The sequence below is a fragment of the Salminus brasiliensis genome, chromosome 4 (genome assembly GCF_030463535.1).
Source record: "Salminus brasiliensis chromosome 4, fSalBra1.hap2, whole genome shotgun sequence".
Taxonomy (NCBI): domain Eukaryota; kingdom Metazoa; phylum Chordata; class Actinopteri; order Characiformes; family Bryconidae; genus Salminus; species Salminus brasiliensis.
Window position 1 is genome coordinate 19,620,606 of NC_132881.1, and position 23,958 is coordinate 19,644,563.

Genomic DNA, 23,958 nt, shown 5'->3' on the forward strand with positions numbered 1-23,958 from the left:
TGCTGAAAAACCCATGACCTCTCACAGAGATCCAGCTTTCTGACACTGGGCATTGCGCTGAAAAATACTTTGTGTACAAAATGTAGATAGTGCCAGTGATTACTGACTAGTTGTTTAGTTTTTATACCATATCTGACTCAAACTCAGTCAAAGCAACTCTAAGAAGTATAAAACTAATGAGCTTCTTGAGGAAACATAGTAAAGACCTAACAGTAAGTACCCTTACAGATGTGTGTAAAACAAATTGGGATATACAACAAGCAATGAATCAGAATTGAATTAAACACCACACAATATGATGACTGTTGATATAATGAAGACTTACTTTGGCTGATGCTTCTTTTATGAATATACTCAAAGCTTGTTCCTGCTCCTGAAGTCTGCAGATAGAGAAAGGAAAACTAGACCGACGTTCAACAAATAGAAAACATTTGCTTACATGTCTGTTTAAACAGACCAGAAACAGATCAATAAAGTTCCATTTTATTGGAATGCATTTCATTAATCAAATGAAAGTAAATGACAGTAAAATGTCACCAGTGCAACATTTTACACACATATGATGTAATTATGGGAGAGGAGATAGGGAGCTACTCGCAATTAAACTCGCATTAGAAGAGAATGTCTGCAGCCAATCACCTCTTTTCGGTCAGAGTATTTTTGTAATGCGAAACTCGATGCTTGTCAATCCCATTCGTCGTTTTCATGTTTAACATCACACATCGACCAGGTTCTAGAAATACTAATGCAGATGCCTCATCACTTATGTATCAGACAGAACAGGGCGAGGCCGAACCACCTACTAACATTTTGCAAAAAGAGATAGAGGAGGCTACATACAGAGATTTAATAAATACAGTGCTAGTATTAATAAATACAAAACTAGTGCTGCAGCGTAACAAGGAGCAGGCAGGCAGACATCGCAATGACACTCCAGTTTATCAACCGGGTGGGGTGTTTTTTGTATGCAATTCCTCACCATTATTTCTCAGCTCAGAGCTGAGATCTCTTAGGGTACCCAAACTTAGCACAGTGCACTCCTCAAACACCACACTTTTCTTGCTTAAAGTTTTTAAAAACAATAATTAATCTCTAACATTGTCTTTCAAAGATGAGTTTGTCTTCTACTTTATTAACCAAAGCATGAGAGCACTAAGGGGGCAGTAAGGGGGCAGTGGTGGATAAGCGGTTAGAGCTGGGCTCGGCAAGCTGCCACTGTTGGGCAAAGCCATTCACCCTCTCTACTCCCCAGGCGCCACAGCAATGGCTGCCCACCGCTCCGGGCATATGTGCTCACTGTCCACTGTGTGTGTTTCGCTGGTGTATAAGGTAAAGGTGCACATATTTGTCACTGTACTATGTACAGCGAAATGTGCATTTAACCCATCTGTGGTAGTGAACACACACACACTAGTGAAATAGGGGCAGTGAGTACACACACACCCAGAGCCGTGGGCAGCCAACTCCAGCGCCCGGGGAGCAGAGAGGGTAAAGGGCCTTGCCTTGGTGTGCATGTGTGTTCACTGCACGGATGGGATAAAAGCGGGAGCCAAATTCCAGCTGTGTCCGTCACAAATGGTCAATATGGTTTTCTTGATATATTTGTCTTGACGACTGTAATAGGCTACATTACTAGAGCATCCTCAGTCTTTTCCATTTATAAAACGGTTGCAAAGGGTTTTATAATGTCAAGCACCTAATCTCATAATCCAAGGGGGATTAGTAATTCTCAATTTCAAATCCAAAAGGTGATGTTAAATCTGTTTATATTTTAAGTTGTTTTCTTATCTGATGTCTGTATAATACAGTGGGGCAAAAAAGTATTTAGTCAGCCACTGATTGTGCAAATTCTCCTACTTAGAAAGAAGAGAGAGGTCTGTAATTTTCATCATAGGTACACTTCAACTATGAGAGACAAATGAGAAACAAAATCCAGGAAATCACATTATAGGATTTTTAAAGATTTTTTTTTGTATATCTGGCATTTTGGCCCATTCCACCATGCAGATCTCTGCTAGAGCAGTGATGTTTTGGGGCTGCCGCTGGGCAAAACGGACTTTCAACTCCCTCCACAGATTTTCTATGAGGTTAAGGTCTGGAGACTGGCTAGGCCACTGCAGGACCTTGAATTATTTTTTACAGAGCCACTCCTTCAATGCCCGAGCAGTGTGTTTGGCATCATTGTCATGCTGGATGACCCAGCCACGTTCCATCTTCAATGCTCTCACTGATGGAAGGAGGTTTTGGCTTAAAATCTCATGATACATGAGACCCCCTTTGCAGAAAAACAGCCCCAAACATAATGTTTCCCATCCCCATGCTTCACAGTAGGTATGGTGTTCTTTGGATGCAACTCAACATTTTTCTTTCTACAAACATGACGAGTTAAGTTTTTACCAAAAAGTTCTATTTTGGTTTTATCTGACCACATGATATTCTCCCAATCCTCTTCTGGATCATCCATATGCTCTCTAGCAAACTTCATGTACTGGCTTAAGCAAGGGGGACACGCCTGGCACTGCAGGATTTGAGCCCCCTTTCGGCGTAGTGTGTTACTGATGGTAGCCTTTGTTACTTTGGTCCCAGCTCTCTGCAAGTCATTCATCAGGTCCCTCCGTGTAGTTCTGGGATTTTTGTTCACCGTTCTCATGATCATTTCGACCCCACGGAATGAGATCTTGTGTGTGGCCCCAGATGGAGGGAGATTATCAATGGTCTTGTATGTCTTCCATTTTCTTACAATTGCTCCCACAGTTGATTTATACACCAACCTGCTTGCCTATTGTAGATTCACTCTTCCCAGCCTGGTGCAGGTCTACAATTTTCTTCCTGGTGTTCTTCGACAGCTCTTTGGTTGTGACCATGGTTAAGTTTGGAGTCTGACTGTTTGAGGCTGTGGACAGATGTCTTTTATACAGATAATGAGGTCAAATAGGTGCCATTAATACATGTAACAAGTTGTTACAGGTCTTGTAAAAAAATCTTGCTTGTTTGTGGGTGGTCAAATAATTATTTCCCACCATAATTTACAAATAAAGTCTTTAAAAATCTTACAAAGTGATTTCCTGGATTTTTACCTCATTTGTCTCTCACAGTTGAAGTGTGCCTATGTGTGCTATGAAAATTACAGACCTCTCTCATCTTTCAAGTAGGAGAACTTTCACAATCAGTGGCTGACTAAATACATTTTTGCCCCACTGTATGTGCCAGCTGTTCACAATAGCTGCAAAGACAGCAATACAATAATAAAGTAGTGCCTAATGCACTGTTTAACTAGTTTTATAACCTGCAGTAACTAATTTCCATTGCTTGATTAATGAGACCCATACATTTGCCTTTTGGTAAACTGGATCACTACTCCTATAGGCAGAAACGGAAATGGAAGTCACCTACTATCAGGGAGTTGCATGGCTAGTCAAACCAATCAAATTCTATTTTTTGGTGATGTGGAGTGGAAAATGTTCTGTAGTTTACTAAGCAATGGTAAAAAAAACTAATTAATTTAGCAACTTCCACATCAACATGCATTGGCATTGGTCACAAATATGAATGGTTGAGCTATGTTTAAAGCAATTGTCAAGATATACACACACAAACTGCTGTGCTGTTTATTGAATAATCTTTGACCATTATGATGCTTAGCTACGCTGTTCACTAGAAATTACACTGTTGTGTGCATTGTTGAAAACTGTAGTGTCTTTAAAATCATGCTTGAATTTCACGTCATGATTCAGAAACTGGACAATGTACTCAATTAGTGTCCTACAACATAAATAGGGATCCATTTCAGTCATAGTCACCAAATTAATCAGAAAATGCATTGAGGACGATGTGATATCAAAGACAGTACTGTTATCGGTGATATCGGTGCTTCAAACTAGCCATCATTGTCCCTGTTCCAAAGACAATGTTGCTTAAATGACCGGCTGGTTAGATACCTCATGTGATCTCACTACCTCAGTGGACCTACTGCAACTTGCATACAGATGAAACAGATTCACTAACAATGCAATAGATTTGACAAGCTGCCCTCTTCCAACACCATATCCGTGAATATTGTTAACCTGACTACACCTACTTTCCGGTCGTAAGGCCAGGTAGGTAGGTAGGTAGGTAGGTAGGTCACTTTATTTATCCCACGGGAAAGTCACTTTTTACAGCAGCAAAATCAAACAAGAGAGCAGCATAATAAAGGCACTTAAAATAGTAGTAAGATTTCTTTCATTTTTAGGCCCTGTCTGTTAGTAATATTAATATGAGACAACAATAAACAAGAATCTACTAGTGTTTGAACAACATATTTAAGGTACCTGACAATACACGGAAGTGGAGACAGAGAAATCTGGACACGGTGCTTGAAAAAGATCAGGTCTTCCAGTGTTTGGCCAATCAGGCGCAGCTGAGCTGGGCTGCAGCCTTGCAGTATGGTTCCCTCAATCTCTACTGTCTCCAGCTTGCGCTCTTCCTGAATCAGCTGCTCCTCCAAAGCCAGGCTCTGTTTACGTAGTTCTTCCAGTCTGCGCTGCAGCACTACCATCTCTTCCTGAAGAAAATTAGCAGTTGACAGTACTCTTAGGCTTTTGTATGATTAAATAAAACATGATATTAAAAACAATTTACACATCAATGTGGTGGTCTATATTTTAATTATTATATTATGCAAACACACTATTTTGAATGCACCTGAATCAGCTCTTTCTTCTGTAGAAGCTGCTCTCGTTCTGGTCCCATGTGACATTCATCAGATTTCTCATTTTGTCTGTTTAAATAAAGTGATCTTTAAGGAAAAATTTAACTATATAATGAGTAAAGAGAAGCAGTATGTTTGGCATATTTGATAGCTAGTTACTTTGTCCAAATAAATTACAGTTTGTGGCATCTAATCATCTAATCTGCCTTTAGGTATTAATAAGTTATGTAATTATGCAAAGACCTTTTGAGGTCCAATGTTGTTACAGACCTGCATTCTGAATTTGTCCTCCGGAGAGCATTATGAATTGTCACCCTGAGCCTCTCCAAAAAGCAAGCAACTTTGGGATGTCTGGAGGGTAGGCCAGGCTTCAGGGAGGCCTGTTGCTTCATTAGTTTGTCCAACTTCTTACTGAAGTGTTCAGCTAAAAGTACACACATGGTTTAAAAAAATAGCATGTATATATACAGTTTACAACTCATAGCCATACCACAGCAGAGCGTGAAAGAAAAATATGACAAATGCCCTAAAAACACAAGCTCAAGGTGCATTGCTACTTTTACTATTTAAAGATTTTAGTTTTTAAAATAATTCGCAACACTATGATGTTTTTTGTTATGACGTTTTTACTTTGTGTAATCAAAATAAATTCTTAAACATTTTTAATGCATCTCAGCTTTGTTTTTATACATCGTTGGCCACAGTTGTGTAATTGGTACAGACATAACTACCATTTGCGCAAACTAAGCAGTAATAAAAAAAAAATCTAAATTATCTAACATCATTTTGTTTCAGCTCCACTCTTCGGTTTTCATTTCCTCCTCTATTGCCATGGTGCTCTCAGTGCAACTCTGAATCTCCTGGCAATAGAGGAGGAAATGAAAACCGAAGAGTGGAGCTGAAACAAAATGATGCCACTGAGGAGCATCTTACCTACAACTTTCAGCGGCAAAATGAGAAGCTCAAAAAGGTATATATATATATATATATATCATCCATATGCTCTCTGGCGAACTTCAGACGGGCCTGGACGTGTACTGGCAGGGGGACACGCCTGGCACTGCAGGATTTGGGTCCCTCTCTGCGTAGTGTGTTACTGATGGTAGCCCTTGTTACATTGGTCCTAGCTCTCTGCAGGTCATTCATCAGGTCCCTCCGTTTAAGTTCTGGGATTTTTGTTCACCGTTCTCATGATCATTTCGACCCCACGGGATGAGATCTTGCGTGGGGCAACAGATCAAGGGATATTATCAATGGTCTTGTATGTCTTCCATTTTCTTACAATTGCTCCCACAGTTGATTTATTCACACCAACCTGCTTGCCTATTGTAGATTCACTCTTCTCAGCCTGGTACAGGTCTACAATTTTCTTTCTGGTGTCCTTCGACAGCTCTTCGGTTGTGGCTATGGTTAAGTTTGGAGTCTGACTGTTTGAGGCTGTGGACAGGTGTCTTTTATACAGATAACGAGGTCAAACAGGTGCCATTAATACAGGTAACAAGTGGAGGACAGAATAGTTTGAGAAGAGTTGTTACAGGTCTGTGAGTGCCAGAAATCTTGCTTGTTTGTGGGTGACCAAATACTTATTTTCCACCATAATTCACAAATAAATTATCCTCTTCAACATTGGAGTCCATGACATGACCGTGATAGGGAGTTCTTGATCGCCTGTGAGCCGCGGCCCGAGACTGCCCCTGGGGCAGGCGCGGCGGCGCGGGCATGACAGTAATCTTCACCAGTCCTGGTAAACCATAGCTGAGCTGGACATCCAGTGTATGGAAAAACAAAACCCTTCAGTACTGTCTAGGATACATTATTTAAAGTGTTTATTCTCCAGGAAGATGCAGGAACCCTATTGTTTTTGTTTTCTTCTTCTTTATGGTCCAAGTGTGGCAACTTCATTGTTTTGGGGTTTATCTTGAAATGACATTCATTGGCCTGATGGTGGCACTGCAGCACATTAAAAAGCGTTTTTGTCCAAAAACTTCTAAACTGTAGGTATAATAATCACAATAGTTTTTTTCTGATTCCTTGGGTCAATCCAAAGAACTTTTATTTTTGGACCACTAACATCCGCCTAATTAGATTTTTTGCTAATTTGCATAATATGCAAAACCTACTTAGTTAAACTAGTACACAGATTTTTACCACTCCTCACATAAATGGTAATAAATAAATGGTATAAAATAATCAGTAAGGTCTGTATGTTAAGAATTATAAAAAATAAAAACAAACGACAAATATGGGAGCCTAATGCAAATGAACTGAATTGGAGCCAAATTTGCTCCAACAGCTCTGACTTTTGAATGCTTAAGCATATTTCAACAAAACGTCTCAGTGGACATATACCAAAAGGGGCTGGGCCAGTGCTACAAAACTGTTTCTCAGCAACCATATATACAATCAAGCTGAAATTGTGCAGGTTTTTACCTATACCCTATTACATATTTTGCTTTCAAAGGATTAATTTATATGTAAAATATTGTAGTTGCTATTAATTAGTCATTTCCCAAGCTAAACATTCACCAGTCAGGATGTTCCTTATAAGTAGATATATCAAATAGGATATATAGGATATTCTATTACCCAGTGAGCTCGAGAGGCTTTGGCACTCCGCGCCCTTCGCCTCTACTCGAGACGGTTATCAACCCGTTGGGCCAACTCAATGAGTCGATCGAAGGAGGTGGGAGGGTCACGGTAAGCCAGCTCATCCTTGAGCTCCTCACTAAGACCATGGTGGAAAGCTGAGGTGAGTGCTGGCATTCCACCCGCTCTCCGCCGATAGTGTGCGGAATTCGATGACGTAATCAGCCACCGACCTTTTTCCCTGACGCAGGTGCAGGAGGCGGGGTCTCCACGGACAGGGAGGTCGAAGGTTTTCTAGATTACAGGTACCATACAGCTCCACCTACTTTTAATGTCTTGCTAATTTGCATAATATGCTAAACCTGCAAAGTAATTCTAGTTTTTGCTGTTGTTCCCAAAAGTTAAAAAATGCCTGAAAAAACCCTAAGAGTCTGACTTTCAAGACCCTGAAAAAACTTTATGTAAAATGACTGCCATATGCTAATTAATACATACACATAGTCACTGTTTATTCGGGCATAGACTCTGAGTTAAAAACTAATTTGTAAATAAGTGTGTTAAAATGCTTACTATATACTGCTTGTTTATTCATAGTCATCAGGTAAAAAATTATTACTAACAATATTTAAAAAAATTTCTAACCTAAATTACTATGACTTTTCAGCAGTTAATCTAATCATCTCATATCCGTCGTATCCTATTAAGATGTACAAATTGGTTTCAATTTTAGGAATATTAATAATATTTTTATTATGATACTATGGTGTCTACAGTCAAATGGAACTATCTAGACTAAAGGCAGCTGATCAATAATCATAATATATATGGACATCTTTTGACAAATTCTAACTCACTTTTGATAACAAGTTATCATCGCCTAACAAGGTCAGCCTAAGGCTTAATAGAATCCCAATACCAGTTACAATCTCTAAGTCTCTGTGTTTTTCTCTAAAACATTTACAATTAATGAACAGGAACAAAACATGTGAAATAGCGAACCTTCTATTTATCTATATACCTTCTACCCTTCTATAAAATAAAGAATATCTAGAGCATCTCGTTAAGCCTTTCAGGGGTGTCTTATGTTTTTTTGTCTCTACCGTTAAAATATGTCTGGGGGCGCTATTAAGCAAGCAATGGAGTAGGTCATGTTTCAGAATAAGTAGTCATTTAAGTGTTATTTTGGCGTAATGCATACAAAAAACATTTTCTATCCAACAAAATACACTAATAATGACTGTCAGGACCACTAAAGGTCATAATGTTGCAGTCTCAATGACTGGACTTGCTAAGGCTAAGGCATTGTTGCCCCACTTGGAAATAATTGGTTCCAATAACTAACAATAACCTTCGATGTGAGCAGACTTTGTGACCGTTTAAAGGAATGAGATTCAGACGATATTTGAAAGCAATAATGGTTGGACCATGTTAAACAAACAAAAGGAAATTATTATTAATATATATATTAGCTAAAGGTGGACATTGCTTTCCTCCATGAAACACATTTACATATGTCTGATCATTTGCGTTTATACACTAGATGGGTGGGTAAAGTTTATCATCCAAAGTTCAGTTAGTCAAGCAATTCAAGAGATCTGGGATGAATCTGGCACGGTCTGTCACGATCACCTATTTCTCACATTTTATGAGGTATTGCTGCAAACCTGTATACATCTGACTCATTGAAGGATGAATAACTAAAAAGAACACTTTCAGATTCACCCCCAGTTATTTGTGTTAATCTGGCACCTGGTAAGCCATTCAAAGGTGACTATAACCCTCGGCAGTAGGTTGTCCAGATGAAGGCCAAAGGGATGATGCCATCACCCAAGGCAGGACCAGCTGGTCCAAATCTGTGATTTCTAGAATATTGCATCCTTACAATGTCACAAACTCATTCAAGCCCCAAGAAGGCTGGCCATCCACTAAAAAAATCTCAGTAGGCAGCTTGGTTCAACACAGCAGCTGGAATTGCTTGCCAGTTCAGTTCAGCACAGTGTCTCGTCTGAAAGTCCACTCTGCAGTGCCCAAACCTCTCATTAGCAGAAAGAATCAAAAGGCTAGACTAACCTTTGCTGAGGAGCATGTTGTGTGGACAGGAGAAGTGCTCCAAAGTGTATTTTAGTGATGAAAGCAAGTTTAATTTATTTGGGTCAGGTAGGAAACGTTTGTCGTCAAACTGGGGAAAGACTGAACCCAAAGTGTGTAAACACATCAGTGAAAGGTGGAAGAGAAAGTGTCATGGTTTGGGGATGTTGTCAGCAGAAGTTACACCGTTACATGGCAGAGTGAATGCAAATGTTTATGTCGAACGTTCTTTGACAACATATGGTTCCTTCTCTGCGTTCATCACCCAATCAACCAGCAATTTTAATACAGGACAATTCCCTGTCATACAGAAAAATGGGTAAAGCAGTTCCCTGAAATTGAAAACATTAAAACCCAGAGTCTTCAAAAACCTCTGGAAAATCCTTGGCAACAAATTTATGACCAAGAAACTTATTCCAGTCACCAAACTGTGGAAGAGACTGTGAGAGATAATAGTGATGCCCTGTGGCTGCAGATGTCCTGTAGTCATTTAAAGTAAGGTATACTTCCTACTAATTTTTGACTGTTGTGACCATGCTGTGTCTGTGCTGTTCTCCGATTTTGATTGTGTTTACAGGAAGAAAAAAAATTGTTGATGTGCCTTGGTTATTTTGTAAAACATTTTACAAGAATATAGATATAGTATAGATACAAGAAAAATGAGTTCATTAAATGTTCTGTAATTTTGATCTCCAGCGTACAATGACTGTCAGGTGGTTTGATGCCTGAAATAATAATAAATAAATAAATAAAACATTCCACCTTCAACATAAGGCACTTGTATAATATATTGTTTCAATCTTGGCAATTGCTTTTGTTAAGATCAGTATTAAATAGGTCAATATGAAACACACAATTGTGCATCTTTTTCTGGTTTCAGAATTACAATAATTAATCATTGCTCTAATGTTTGTGGTGATTTATACATTCTGTTGTACATATCCATCATAGGGCTGATCAATTTGGGGAGATTTCTTTTAAACAAATATTGAAATGACTTCTAATCCAGGCAATTAACCCACAGTTTGTGATACCTTTTACTGCGCTAGCCACATCTGCACACACATTCACTATGGCAGTTACATACTCATACCTGCTTTTCTAAAACATTCTCAAAGCCTAAGGTTGATGGCAGCTTGCTCTGAGTGATTTTGTTTTTTCAAATATGAGTTTGCCAAGTCTGTTGCCCACCATATCTTGAATTTTCAGGAACCCCTTTTCCATTACACTATGGCAGTGGTGAGCAGCCCATTCAAAAGTGTTTCATCTACATGTATTACATTTAAGGAACTGCTAAGCTTATTTTAACAAGATATTTCAAGGAAGTATCGCGGAGCAGTCTGTTCCCCACGTTGCCATATCCAGAAGCCCTATTATAAAAACTTTCATTTGCTTTTTTAATGCTACTTATAAAGAGGTTATCAGAACTATCTATTAGTCTTGCTAAATTAGTACATGTTTATGTATTGTTGTTCACCAACATAGCTGCAGAATTCTAGAGATATATAACTCATCATGTTACTGCATTCAAGCGTGATCGTGAGGGCACTACAATCTTCCACAATGCTCTCACAATTTAGCTCACTTCATGAATGAATGCAGCTGAATGTACACCAAAAAGCATAATGAGTCTCTTGCTACTAAAAACATACAGTGGAATGAAATGGGTATACCGGATTCAGCAATTCCCTGGTTAAATGCCTGTCCTTCTGAATACCAAACTGACATTTGTTTAAATGTAATTTAACTGATTATCTTATATTGTTCTTAACTTAAATTTGCCAAGACAATTCTGATGTCTAGTATTTTTTCATGCAAGTTAACAATGTATACAAAAAAAAACTCACCTGTGTCATAATCATCATCTAAAACTGCCTTTTTCTGCAGCCTCTGAAGCTTGAACTTCATAGATTCAATCTAGAAAGGAAACATTTAGTGATTCTGACTTCTTATGTTCCTTGATCCTCTTTAGTAAATGGCTAAATACTATAAAAGAGTATTACTAACCCTGAAGTTTGTGCGGTTTTCATGCAAGCAGTCTTGTATGAGTCCTTCATACTTGTTCATCAGGACATCCCATCTCTGGTCCAGACAACCAGACAACACTGAAGTAGAGGCAACGTCTAAAGAATCCACTGAAAGGGAGGAGTGAACCTCTGTGTCCAAAAAGCCTGTGTCTGAGTCTAGCATATTGTGTCTGGAGTGAGACAATACAGAGAAAGAAATCTGTCTGTCTCTGTTCCATGGCATATACAGCTCAACTCCCAAGTGTTTGCAATTTAGCTTCTGTGGCTTTACTGAGTGATCGACAGACAGTTTGTCTACAGACAAAATGTCTTATCTCGGTACATCAACAGGCACAGAACCAAATCGTGATGGTTCCGCATTTTCATTTATAGATCGATATCGGTCCACTACAGGTAATGTAGTCCTTGTATCACGGTCTGTTTGTTCAGTAGTTTTAAATGTACAATTGCTCCAAAAAGAACATTTAGAGTCTGACTGAATAGACTGCTGAATGAAGCTAAAGCTAGAGTTTAAAATGTCTACTGAGGGAGTATCTTCAGAACACTCAAGAATACATGAAGATATTTCCTCCCACCTGGGTCCTAGCGGATAGGCGCCACTCCACAGAGGACGAGACGTATTCTGGTACAGCAGACCTGGTCTGTCTCCTGTAGAATCTTCTCCATGGTGACCCAGACTGTTGGATCGTTTAGTGTTCTCTTCACTGGTATAACAGACAAATGAACAGGATGGCTGAGCTCCAGTGTCACTGCAAAGCAAGCAGCACTCCCTGCTTACCAAACCCACAGCACAGTCTAGACACCTATTCAGTTTTGCAGTAATATACTCTGGCCTCCTGAAAATCCTCCAAGAAACATCTACTTCTGCTGATGTGACCAGGCTGCCTATGAAAAAGAAGGTTAGAAACTTAACCACAAGAGGTACAAAAAAAAGAGTCTCACTTTTTTCTTTGAGAGACTTAAATTATCATGGAGACAGGTGACTTGCAGCTGTCTCAAGACAAAAAATCATAAGCTTTAGTCTTGTATTATGCAGTACAAATTAAAATGTTTACCATCTTATGAGCTGACATTTAAAAGCTCTTACCTTCCCCGAACACAGCGCGGCGACTATGTTTGACAGTGGTAAACTTTGGTTTGCTCCCCATCATAACCATTCCTGTGAACATCACTGAAATGTCCTTGTGACAAAATTAAGTGTTAAGCGACTCTGGTCGCTTTTGGAATCTGCAATCTGTTCCGTTTTTGTTTTTCACCAAGATTTCTTATATTAGTAGTAGTTAGTGTAGCAGACAGTATTAAGGAGAGTAAAGCTACTTATATGCGTCTGAGAAGTCTAACGGTCCTGCCAATTGAAGTAGCCATTTCCTCTATAAGACAAAGAAAAGGAAAAAAGTAATAGCAGCGGTCTGAAAATGGGAAATCGACAGCCAAATGTCCGGATCCCGGTCGTTAACAGTAAAATAGTCACAACTGCTGTTAGTTCTACTAAAAATAAATCCCTAGCTATGTTAATAAAACACGAAAAGTACTGTCATCTTGAAACAGGCGCAGCAGAGAACCCGCTTTGTGTCGCGTGATAAAGCAGTTCCTCCTACGTGTGCTAGAATCTGACTCCCGCTTCCATGTTGCCCCCCCTACTGGTTAGTGCTGTTAAAGACACCTGGCATGTAGCTGCAGAGCACATTTTAAAGTTGCTAAGCTGTCAGTAAATTTATAGAAGCTAGGAGTGATGTGCCAACTATACTGGGCGCTAAGGTTTACGTTTTTGTAAAAAAAAAAAAAAGATCCTGATGTAAGTTTCTGAACAGCATAATGCTAACAAACCAAGAAACACAAACAGCTGTACATTAATAGTTACAATATTAGTACACCAAAAGAGTACTAATAGACTGGAAATCTGCTGGACCAATATAGAAAAAAATATATGATCACGTATTTTATTTGATTGCAAAATAACATTTCACTCACTAAAATGTATTTCCAATAATATTGACTATATACCAAATAGAGTTTTACATTTATTTTAAAATATATGGGGGAAAAAAATAAACACAGATGTTGCATATCTTAAAGTATGAGTAAATATACATTTAACATGGCAAAAACAAGTTTCATAGTTACAGATACACAGCAAAGATGCAGTTGGATCACTTGATCTATAGCTTGATGTTTTAAATATATATATTTTAAGTGAGTTTGGTACTTTCACTTACGATGTTGTCTTTGCGGGTTTTGTATTCTTTAGTTTCTCAACAAATACACATGTACTATTGTAATAATTTTCCAATAATGTAATAATCATAGAAACAAAAATGTAACTTAACCCTATAACATACACTTATAAAACAGAACGTATTAAGGTATTACAAATGATTGCCATGCAAGCTGAATAATTTTACAAGTGTAAGAAAGTATCATTACAAAGTATACACAATATTTGACCAAGTAAACAATATTAAGCAATACAAAAGATGCAGCTGTCCATGCAGGGGAGCTTTCCTAGTCAGGGTTGCGATGGGTCCGGAGCCCCTACTCAGAATTACTGGGCACAATGCAGTTCATTGCAAATCTAAAAAGTTTCTTATTCCCATATGGAAATAAAAAGTAAAATAGGACCGTATGCAAGGTTTATTTTCTTGTTTGATGGGTGGAAAAAACTAAAACTTTTTTTAGTTGTGAAACCACAAACCAATATTGCATGCCCTCACTCACTTGGTCAAACATCTTAAATAGCACATATTTTCATCATTAACATAAATATAATGTAATACTAGAAACAAAATCAGTAAAAAAAAAAGAAAGATATTTGTTATTTCTACTGAAATTAGGGTGTTTGGGATAGTGCTAAAAGGCTTTGCTAATGAGAGATAAATTAAAAATTATCAACCTGGCAATACAAAATAATCATCTTTGATCTGTTTGTTCTACATGGTTTCCTCCTTCACCTGCAAGGACTATCTGTTTTTGGTCTGTGGACCTGAAGCATTTTCACTTACATATGTTCACTTAATTTCTGATCCCAAGTAACCATGTTTAATGAAATTCAGGGGTTGAGAATTACAGGAGGGAGTCTTGTGCTGATCCACGTAAATAGGTTTGGTAAATCTGCCATGTAAAACTACAATGTTTAATCGACTGTTATTCCCCACTGTTATACTCTATGCACTTTAAAAAAAAAAAAAGGTGCACGTATTTGTCACTGTACAGTGTACAGCGAAATGTGTCCTCCGCATTTAACCCATCTGGTAGTGAACACACACTCACACACACACACACCCAGAGCGGTGGGCAGCCAACTCCAGCGCCCGGGGAGCAGAGAGGGTAAAGGACCTTGCTCGGGAATCGAACCCACAACCCTATTATCGATATCCCGGCGCTCTAACCGCTGAGCCACCACTAAGGCAGCTATTGAAGCTAGGTAACAGTGTTTAACATTGATTCATATTGCCCATCAGTTTCCCCATTTCAATGTGACATATTCCGAAAAATTTATTCTCCACTCTTACTTGTATCCTCCTACCCTTCAAGACATCCACCAACCAATTATAAAGCTTACCTCCAACACCAAAGATATCTAGTTTAATTAGTAGTCCCTCCTTCCAGAGCATATCCTGGAGGATATACAAGTCTTTTCTATATCAAGGAAAACTTCAACACAAAACCTCCTCTTTATTAGCTTGTGGTAGTCAAATATCTGATTCTAAGCACGGTACTGAATCCATTGTCATCCTACCTTTCTGTAAGCCACTCTGGTGGCGTTAGAAGCTATTCTGCTGTTCTAAAAAGAAGGAGAGCCTTTCAGTCACCATACGCTCCATCACTTTGCTCAAGTGTGATGTGAAAGACATTGGTCCTTTGTGGGTCTTTTCCAAGCCTCCCTACTGGGACTACCACAACCAGCTTTAAGGCATCCTGTTCTCCAGATAAGGTTGTATAAATCTAACAAGACAAATGCTTTGTCAGATAAATGCTTCATCATTTCATAGCAGATGTCATCTTTTCAGAATCTAAGATGAGTGAGGGTCTAGTGAGGGTTGCTATGTACTAACAAAAGGGTTGCACTAGCAGTTCTGCCTTTTCCTTATCAGACATTGCCTCCACATTCCCACACTGCAATACCGATAATCATTTTTTACACCCATTTCTTAACATCGCTCCCAAAAACCCTTCAACATTTGTCACCATTCTATTACAGTATGTTCTCCAGTATCTCTTTTTGTCACCTGCCAATTTTTTCCTACTACAGCTTGAGCCTGTTTATATTTAATTCAATCTGCAGGCGCAACTGTCCCCCTCACTTTGCACGAGGCTTTGTTGGTATTCTGTATTGCTAAAAAACATCACACTGCCCACTAAGGTACAGCTTTCTGCAGTTTACAAATGTATTAAAATCAGGCATACCATTTAGAGCTCTGTTGTCATGGTTGCAGACCAAACTAATAAGCAGCAAGATGGTGGAAGAACAGCTGGTCACGGTCACCATCTGATTTGCATGACCGATGCGCAAACCCTCATGCATACATACATGAATGATGCATTTTACAGTGCTACCCAATTTGTGCCCCCTACTTGGTGCGCGGATTGGGTAGCGGCAGTGCCAAGCATGTGGTGGTGGTGGTGTTGCACTTGATCACCCTACTCCTTGTGACACTGTGCATGTGTATCTCTTTACAGTGGTAGCCATAGCCTCATGATATGAGGTACATAAAATGGTAAAAATTATCAGTGCTTTGATTTTAAAGCCAGTGTGCATGGTATGTATCCATTGTTACACTATAGTATTATGTTTAGTGTTATGGTCAAACCAAGAAATCGAGAAGTATGGTCCATTATATGGACAATCCAATTCGTACAACTGTAATGAAATATATAATAATCACAATTACCTATAGAAATGCATGTCACCAGGTCATTAAGTGTCAAGAATTGCAAATATTCACCTGTATATAATTCACATTATAGGAAAAGTTATTGAGGTCGGCAAGGTTAGGTTGATAACATAAAATCTTGACTCAATTCCTTTAAAAAAATAAATAAATAAAAAATACTCCCAATGATAATCAGACCTTTTTTAACAATAGTAAATTCATTCCTTAGCTTAGGGCATGTACCCTAAAATTAGCCGTCTAAAAACTTTGATCAAGAAACCAAGTATTGATCCTTGCATACTGTCTAATAACAGACCCATTTCTAACTTAACATTTATTTCTAAGGTCCTAGAAAAAACTGTGGCCAAACAACTCTGCTCATACCTGGGTAAGAACCACATGTAGGAGAAATTCCAACCTGGAATCAGACCCTAGTGAAGATAATCTCCTTCTTGCCTTTGATCAAGGCTATGCATCTTTACTAGCTCTACTCGACCTCAGTGCAGCCTTTGATACAATAGATCAATCTATTCTCTTAGAAAGGTTGGAAAGCATGGTTGGGATCACAGGAACAGCCATACCATGGTTCAAATCCTATCTTACTGAGCCTTACTAAAGTTTACCTTAGTTAACTTAAGCTAGTTCAAAATGCTGCAGACAGGGTCCTTACTAAAAATAGAAAATTTGACTATAATCAGTCCTGTTCTATCAGTACTGCATTGGCTCCCAGTTAAATTTCATATTGACTATAAAATTCTTCTAACACACAAAGCCATATGTAGCCTCGCTGCTGAGTACCTGCAATATCTTATTTCCTATTATGAACCATCACAATTACTTCGATCACAGGGTTCTAGCTTCTTACTCGTTCCCAAAATTCAGAAAGCCTCAGCAGGGGGCAGAGCCTTTTCTTATAAAGCCCCCCCCCCCCAACTCTGGAATAACCTTCCAGATAATATTTGGGACTCATACACAGTGCCAATCTTCAAGTACAAGTTGAAAACTCATCTGCTGGATGAGTGCTGGAGCTGTCATCCTTCCGCTTGCATGCGATTATCCAGGTTAGTGGACGGGGAAGCAGATGGACACCAGTGTTTCATGGTGTTCCCGTAGCTCTGCTACCCTCTGGCTCTCTCCTTCCAATTAGGCAGTTATAGTCAGATCTGCCGCACTCAGATACTGCTTAGCATGCTCTCCGCCCGCTTACCCAGCCAGACCTGTAAGAAGATAGACCCTTTACCTGAGCCCAACCTCCAGGCTCCCCTACCACCCATGCCAGACCAGCTGCACACCCTTCTAGTTCATCCACTAACTGGTAATTTTTGGTTTTTGTTGCCGTTTTTGAATGTTTTTCCCCTCCTTGTCCTACTTTTATTTTTCTGTTTCCCTCTTTCCCTCAAGTAGCTTTTGCTAAATGTGTTGGGCTTTCAAAAAGACACAATCGCTCTGGTCACATTAGACTGTGTAATATTACCTCAAATATATAAGAGATTGACTGTAGCAGCCTATATACACTTTAGACCAATTATGATGAAAGCTCCAGAAGCGTTCTGTGTTACAGCAAGAAAGCCTTTTTGGACACACAAGGAGGATGTAACAAGGACGTGGTGGGGCTCCTAAAAATTAAGGCTTCATAACAAGAACAAACTTTGACATTTGACTTTAGCACATATGTACAGAAAAATCTATGAAAGACTTGCTAGTGGCAATTAGCCCAAAACTGACAAATATTGATGAGATCTCAGTACCATTACTCATGGCTGAAAAACACAGTTTTGTTCTAGAGCCTTCCAATTTAAAGCCTACCAGAAGATGGTAGTCCCACAAACATTTTAACCCATATTTTCCCATTATTCTGTTTGACAGAAAAAACATCAACTACACCAAATCTTCTACCAATACTTGGATCATGGAAGAAGCACTGCATGAGATGCTTGTTAAGGTGGACCTATAAAGCTGCTCCTAAAACAAATGACCAGACATGCAAATATCCAATTATTGTTTTGCAATGCGTGTAAGGAACAAATACAGCACCTTGTGCAGGAATAAACAGAACTTAATTGTGTGTTTACATAGGACATTTGCATACTGTTCAATTTTGTGCATGACGTGTACAAAAAAATGACAATGATGCAAAACAGAGAACATATATATATTCTAACAATGCCATTGACAAATCAGCAGAAAGGTAAAGACAGAACACTAGTTCATAGCAGGAGGAAGTATTGTTAACATGTTTGACAGCACTTTTTTTAAATCAAATACACCAGTTCTACTGTGTAGCAGCTTTGTTGCGTAGAAGAGCTGCACCTCTCATTTTGTTAGAAAAAATATGTCCAGTGGGGGATACAATCCAACATGCACATTCTGCACATAAACTCAAATACAGGCAATGATGGTGACATGTAGATCTAAAACACAGAAATAAACTCCCTTATGCCAATCCCTCATCCTGGTCCAACACTGCCGTCCTGCCGGAGAAAACATCAGCTAGCATATGTTTGGGGATCTCTGAACCACGCACTTTGAGCATATAACAGGCATCCTCTACCTTGCCGAGGCTCTGACGAAGAGTATGAAGCTTTTTAGAGACTTCATAAGGACCCATGTTACCTATATAAGAGAATCCATCATGGATGTCCCGCAGGAAGTTGCTGAGTTCAAAAGGTGTTTCCATATCACCATTTCCAACACTGCTGATGCACATACGCATCAGCTCACCTGTCAGGTCAGCCACACCCAGCAAGTAGTCAGCAGGTGTCACTTGGAAGGTCAAGACGCATGCTCCTGGACACTCACCTTTTACCTAACATGAAGAGGAGATTAAAATGAACACTTGCAAAAGTGAAATTATGACATTACAAGACAAATACAGGAGATAAAAGGCCAGGAGTTGCTTCCAAGTGTTATATTTGGCTGCTGTTCATGGGACCGCCACAAAAGTATCAATTGAATTAGTGAAGTGAATCAATTGAAGGCAGCCATTATTAGGCTGAAACAGGCTGAACGAAATCCTACCAGAGAGATAGCAGAAAGTGGTCAAATCAACAATTCGGTATATACTTAAAAGACCCTTTACCTTGGTTTCCTTCTTTTCATCTTTCAAGAACACAAGACCGGCATTGATCTCCTCAAGACTGATCAAGATGCGATGCCTGATGAAGTGAAGGAAGGACACAGCCTCTACATACTCCTGAACCCCTTACAGACAAAAAATTATTTAGTTTGCAGTGGTATGGTTCTGCCTAGTGTAGCACAGACACAGCTCAGTCCTCAGGTTATGGACCATAGTTAAGCTTAAGCATTGCTTGAAAAATGAAACCACCTTAAGTTTTATATAAGCATAGGTAACATATAAGCATATAATAATTTAACATTAGAATCCAGAAACAGATAAATGTTTTTTTTAGGTGTTTATTTGAAATTTTAACCCTCTCAACAAAGTGTGAAAATCTGATAAGTAAAATTAAATCGAATAATGGTTAAAAGTAGGTGCTAAATGCAACACTGGCATGGCATTATATATATAAAAAAATAAGCTGCATTGCGTGCGAGTTAATTTGACTAATAAAACAAATACTAGGTTTTGATTTACCAGCTACATCAGAACAAGCTAGACCATAATCATGAAGACCAACCTGATGTGAAGGCTTTGTGGAACTGATAAAGATCTTCCGCTCTCAGCTCCTCAGCTATCTGACCAATCTTTTGCCTCACACCATCTAGCTTGTTTTCAGCCTCATTTAACACCTCTTCCACATTGGGTACACTGCAATGCAGTCCAGAACAAAACATATTGTGCATTTTGTTTCATACAAAAAACATTTTAATATTAATGGTTGATTCTACAAGCAAAATATGACCACTTATTTAATATAGATTGGCCCTTACTTATGAAAGCTGCACAAAAATGAGCATGTGAACTTGAAAGAAAGTGTTTGCTCTTTGATGAAAATTCATTAGTAGCAGTTCGAAAAGTGGGGAAAATGGTAGTGGCTGGCACTGTGTGATGGGGGGGGGGGGGGTGTTTTCACATAACAGCTCATTATTTAGCTTAAATTTCATATCACCAACAAAAGGGAAAATGGCATCACATTTTCAAGTAAATCTAGGTTTAATTAATTCTAGTGTGTTCAGCAAGTGAGCAGGTTTACTATACAGATTCAATCAAACCGGACACACTCCTTTTAGTCTGCAGCTAAAAGTACTCGTCCGTGGGCATCTAAAGTGTGGGAGTATTTTGGAGAAAGACTGTTTTGGTGTTCTGTAAGCTTTGCAAATTGGAAATGTCTTACAACATAACTCCAAAGGGTTTAACACACACATACAAACCCTTAAGAACATCATACCAACTATCAAACATGCATTATTGCTGCAAGACCTGGACTTGTCTTAACTGAACCACACACTTCTATCAGAAAATCCAAAAAGTCCACCTGTTGGTTTGTGACCTAAAGCTTAAGGCTACGTGCAGGGCCAGATATGAATTGCGTAGATCTATCAGACAGGCCAAGAGACAGTACAAGCTGAAGTTGGAGGGATGCTACACCTTTGCGGACTCCCGGTGCATGTGGCAAGGAACGAAACATCACAGACTATCAACAGATAATAATAATTACTTTTTGTGGTAATTTTCTCCCTTCTTTAACAAACGTAGTCAAATTGAGATTAAAATCAAACCAAATTAAATGCTTGAAGTTCAAACAAGACAAGCTTCTCCAAAATTCTCTTTGATAAAGTTCTAATAATTTGCACCTGACGTTGTGAAGCTAAAGTGTAGACACTTTAAGCAGTAACAAACTTTTTTTCTTCAAAAGAAAACTGCCTTTCTATAATTAAGACATGCCTTTCTATAATTAAGGACACCAAAATATGCTAAACATATTCCTTTATATTTACATTAATTGGTCAATTAATGTGACTCATTTCTGATGACTATGCAAGTGAGTATGAGTATGTCATTCTTACCTCGTTACTCTGTGTAAGAGAAAAATTGTCCTCTTGCTCTCAATTGTTATGTCTCGACTTAATTTGACCAAGCGTTCATATTTATCATGTCTGGTGTCAAGTTCCTGTTGAAACACTGTGGGTAAAAAAAAAAAAATATATATATATATATATATATCTATACATAAAAAAATAAAGGATTCAATAAATAAATAATCAATGCAAATATACATTTGCACATAATGGTCTGAATGCTGCAGTGAAACTAAAACTAGTAATATTGCACTGTATTGCACAAAGTACTCCACTGAATGCACAACTTTTGCCTGATGTTGAAATTGGCTTTTTATTTGCCTTTTTATTTTTTATTCAACCTTAAATTGTGCAGCAGTTACATTGGTGTCTATAAATGGATATTAACACACAGAATTGGCTAAATAAAGCCCTGTCTATACAGTCAGGTCGGTTTTCAATTTTCTTCAGGAAAATGTATTTAAGAAAATAATATAATATACATTTCAACACTCCACCCTTCAAACTGGGAAGCGTACACTTTCTACGAACAAATGGCTTGCTGCTGCATTTTTGACTAAATTATTAAGCCATCATAACAGACGCTCAGTATAACGCTCAGTATCCTGAAGAACAATATATTTTCCAATAAAATGGAATTTGGGATTAAAGAGTAATTACACCTCCCAAAAATATTATTTTTAATATATTTTAATACCTTATTTTTCAGGCCACAAAAAATACTACAGTAAAACTTTGTTCTTCAGGTTTTGGATCTTATGTTATATTAGTGTTGTTTATTGTGGTTAATTATATAATGTATCATATACTCAGCCTAGTTTTACTGCTGTTGTTATTCATTACCTACCGAGTAGCATGCCATACCAAAATTACCTTTAATGTTAGCCTAACTCTATTCTTGTTGCGGTCTGTGAAAGTGGCAGGATGCATAACTTAATACCAGTAATGGAAGAGGACTGTGAAACAGACAATGATAGATATAGCTATAGCAATATAGCCCAAAAATGTTATATAATGTAACGTTAACGACTACATGTTTAACTAACTTACCTCTGAATGCTGAAATCACATCGGATGGGATCACAGAATCGTCTGTTTTGTGAACTGAATCAGTCTTCCGTTTCCGGGCGCTTCCGTTACCTAACAAATAAAAAACTTTAATTTTCACTTTAAAAAGCTAGCTATATAAACAGCTTTTATTGGTTAAGATAATTCCATCAGCATTAGCTAATTAGATATGCGTGTGTACCCAAACAAAGCGAAAAAGCTAGCTAGCACTATCTAACGTCACTATCCTTGTCAACTGATTGAAATAATACTGACAATACTCAAGTTACCTTCTTTTTTATTCATTTCTCTTGGACCAGTTATACTGAAAGTTCGATGAGTGCCTCGTTTATAGGAACAGTAACGTAGCTAGCTAGCTAACACTTACAGAGTAACCGTTAAACTAGCCCTTGTGTAATTTAATCGTTAGCTAGCTAGCTAGCTAGCTATAGCTAGCTACTGTGCTGGCTAGCTGGCACAATGGTACAACCCGTTCACGAAGGGCTATCAAAACATGTTTTTTAAGCATAGATAAATAGGTAATTTAGCTAACGATATCCGTTTTTTTATTTATAAACGCAAGCATAATCTCTTCGACGAAAGCTACACACAGCCTAATCTTATCGAGGCCAGTGTAGCAACAGTGCTGGTCCCTTCTTCTGTTTGAGCGCTGTCTTGATGCATTACCGCCGCGCACTGGACCGGAGGGTGGAGAACCGATGTGTGTTTACGGTTTGTACTTACTTAGATGATTATGTAAAATAAGCAGTTAAACGTTAAAAATACGTTTACAAAAATAAATTAAAAAACGGTAAAAGCTTACATCCTACTTATAAATTCTATTTTAAAAGAATCACAATTAATATAATCAATACAATTTATTTATCCAACAACAAGTTAACAACAACTAGCTATTTAGCACTATATACTTACGGCGGACTGCACTTGTATGGCTGGGTTAGTAGAAACTACCCAGCAGTTGTTTTTTTTTTAGTTTTTGTTTGTTTGTTTGTTTTCTTTAATTTCAAACCTAATATACACAAATTGTACTTGTTCACAGAAAGAGTAAGTCATCTACTGTTGTGGGACGGGGCTCACAGCAACACCAGCTGCTCGCTGAGGACAGTAACTGAAGAACATATGTGTCGTGTCATCAGAGACCTCATAGTCTCCAAAAGTCTCCAATAACACCAGAAAAAGTTGCTTTATATGCTCTAGAGGTTTACTATCAATGTGAAACCACCAGGAGGCAATCAAAATGCAGGGACTGGCACACACACACAAAAGGCAGAATAAGAAGCACTACATTACACTATTTGTGCTCAGCTGGAAAATCTACAGACAATTACATAAAAATATCATGTAATACAATAAGGAGGTGTCTTAAAAGCCATTTAAGTGGCTATAGTTTAAGTTTAAATCCATAAAATTAGGCATTTTTAGAACTTAAAATGCCCTCTAAAATGCAAATGCAGCACTCATTTAATTATTGCTGTTAATCTCAATGTCAATCAAAATCACTTTAAAACCATGGAAATGTACCGTTTGTGGAGCACACATTTCAGTTCAACCTGTAAGTCTTTCTCTTTCACATTGTGAAGGCTTCACTGCCTTGTCATTGTGCCATCTGTTAGGCACTACACTTGTTAATATTATTAATATTTTGAAT

At 38.3% G+C, this 23,958-nt stretch overlaps 2 protein-coding genes across 7 annotated transcripts in view; both read right to left on the minus strand.

The window, feature by feature from the left end:
- disc1 (DISC1 scaffold protein) overlaps nt 1–12,986 on the minus strand; it is a 52,361-nt gene extending 39,375 nt beyond the window's left edge. For 4 of the 6 annotated variants that reach the window (XR_011979618.1, XR_011979619.1, XR_011979620.1 and 1 more), the window contains exons 1-8: nt 12,479–12,986; nt 11,967–12,276; nt 11,372–11,561; nt 11,212–11,281; nt 4,961–5,114; nt 4,684–4,777; nt 4,311–4,543; nt 326–380 (exon numbers count right to left, since the gene is read on the minus strand). Coding sequence is in view for 3 of the 6 variants with exons in the window: in XM_072677527.1 (XP_072533628.1) it covers nt 326–380; nt 4,311–4,543; nt 4,684–4,777; nt 4,961–5,114; nt 11,212–11,281; nt 11,372–11,561; nt 11,967–12,276; nt 12,479–12,560 (1,188 nt within the window). In the remaining 3 variants the exon portion in view is untranslated. Of the gene's footprint in view, nt 1–325; nt 381–4,310; nt 4,544–4,683; nt 4,778–4,960; nt 5,115–11,211; nt 11,282–11,371; nt 11,562–11,966; nt 12,277–12,478 lie in introns of those variants that run through there. The other 2 variants (XM_072677528.1, XM_072677529.1) reach the window with 2 other exon arrangements.
- Nucleotides 12,987–18,400: 5,414 nt separating this feature from the next.
- Nucleotides 18,401–22,962, minus strand: tsnax (translin-associated factor X). Its single transcript, XM_072677530.1, has 6 exons — nt 22,580–22,962; nt 22,293–22,382; nt 21,231–21,345; nt 19,901–20,031; nt 19,342–19,463; nt 18,401–19,068 (listed from the first exon to the last, which is right to left on the minus strand). Exons 1-6 carry the CDS (start codon nt 22,593–22,595, stop codon nt 18,697–18,699), a joined length of 846 nt encoding a protein of 281 aa, XP_072533631.1. The 5' UTR covers nt 22,596–22,962; the 3' UTR covers nt 18,401–18,696.
- Nucleotides 22,963–23,958: the final 996 nt, after the last annotated feature.

Excerpts from the sequence above, each read along its gene's own strand:
- tsnax (XM_072677530.1), bottom strand. Across the intron at positions 21,346-22,292 it reads TGTGATTTCAGCATTCAGAG|TGTTTCAACAGGAACTTGAC; the intron begins GTAAGTTAGTTA and ends TTTTACCCACAG. Across the intron at positions 20,032-21,230 it reads CTCTTACACAGAGTAACGAG|TGTACCCAATGTGGAAGAGG; the intron begins GTAAGAATGACA and ends ACTGCATTGCAG.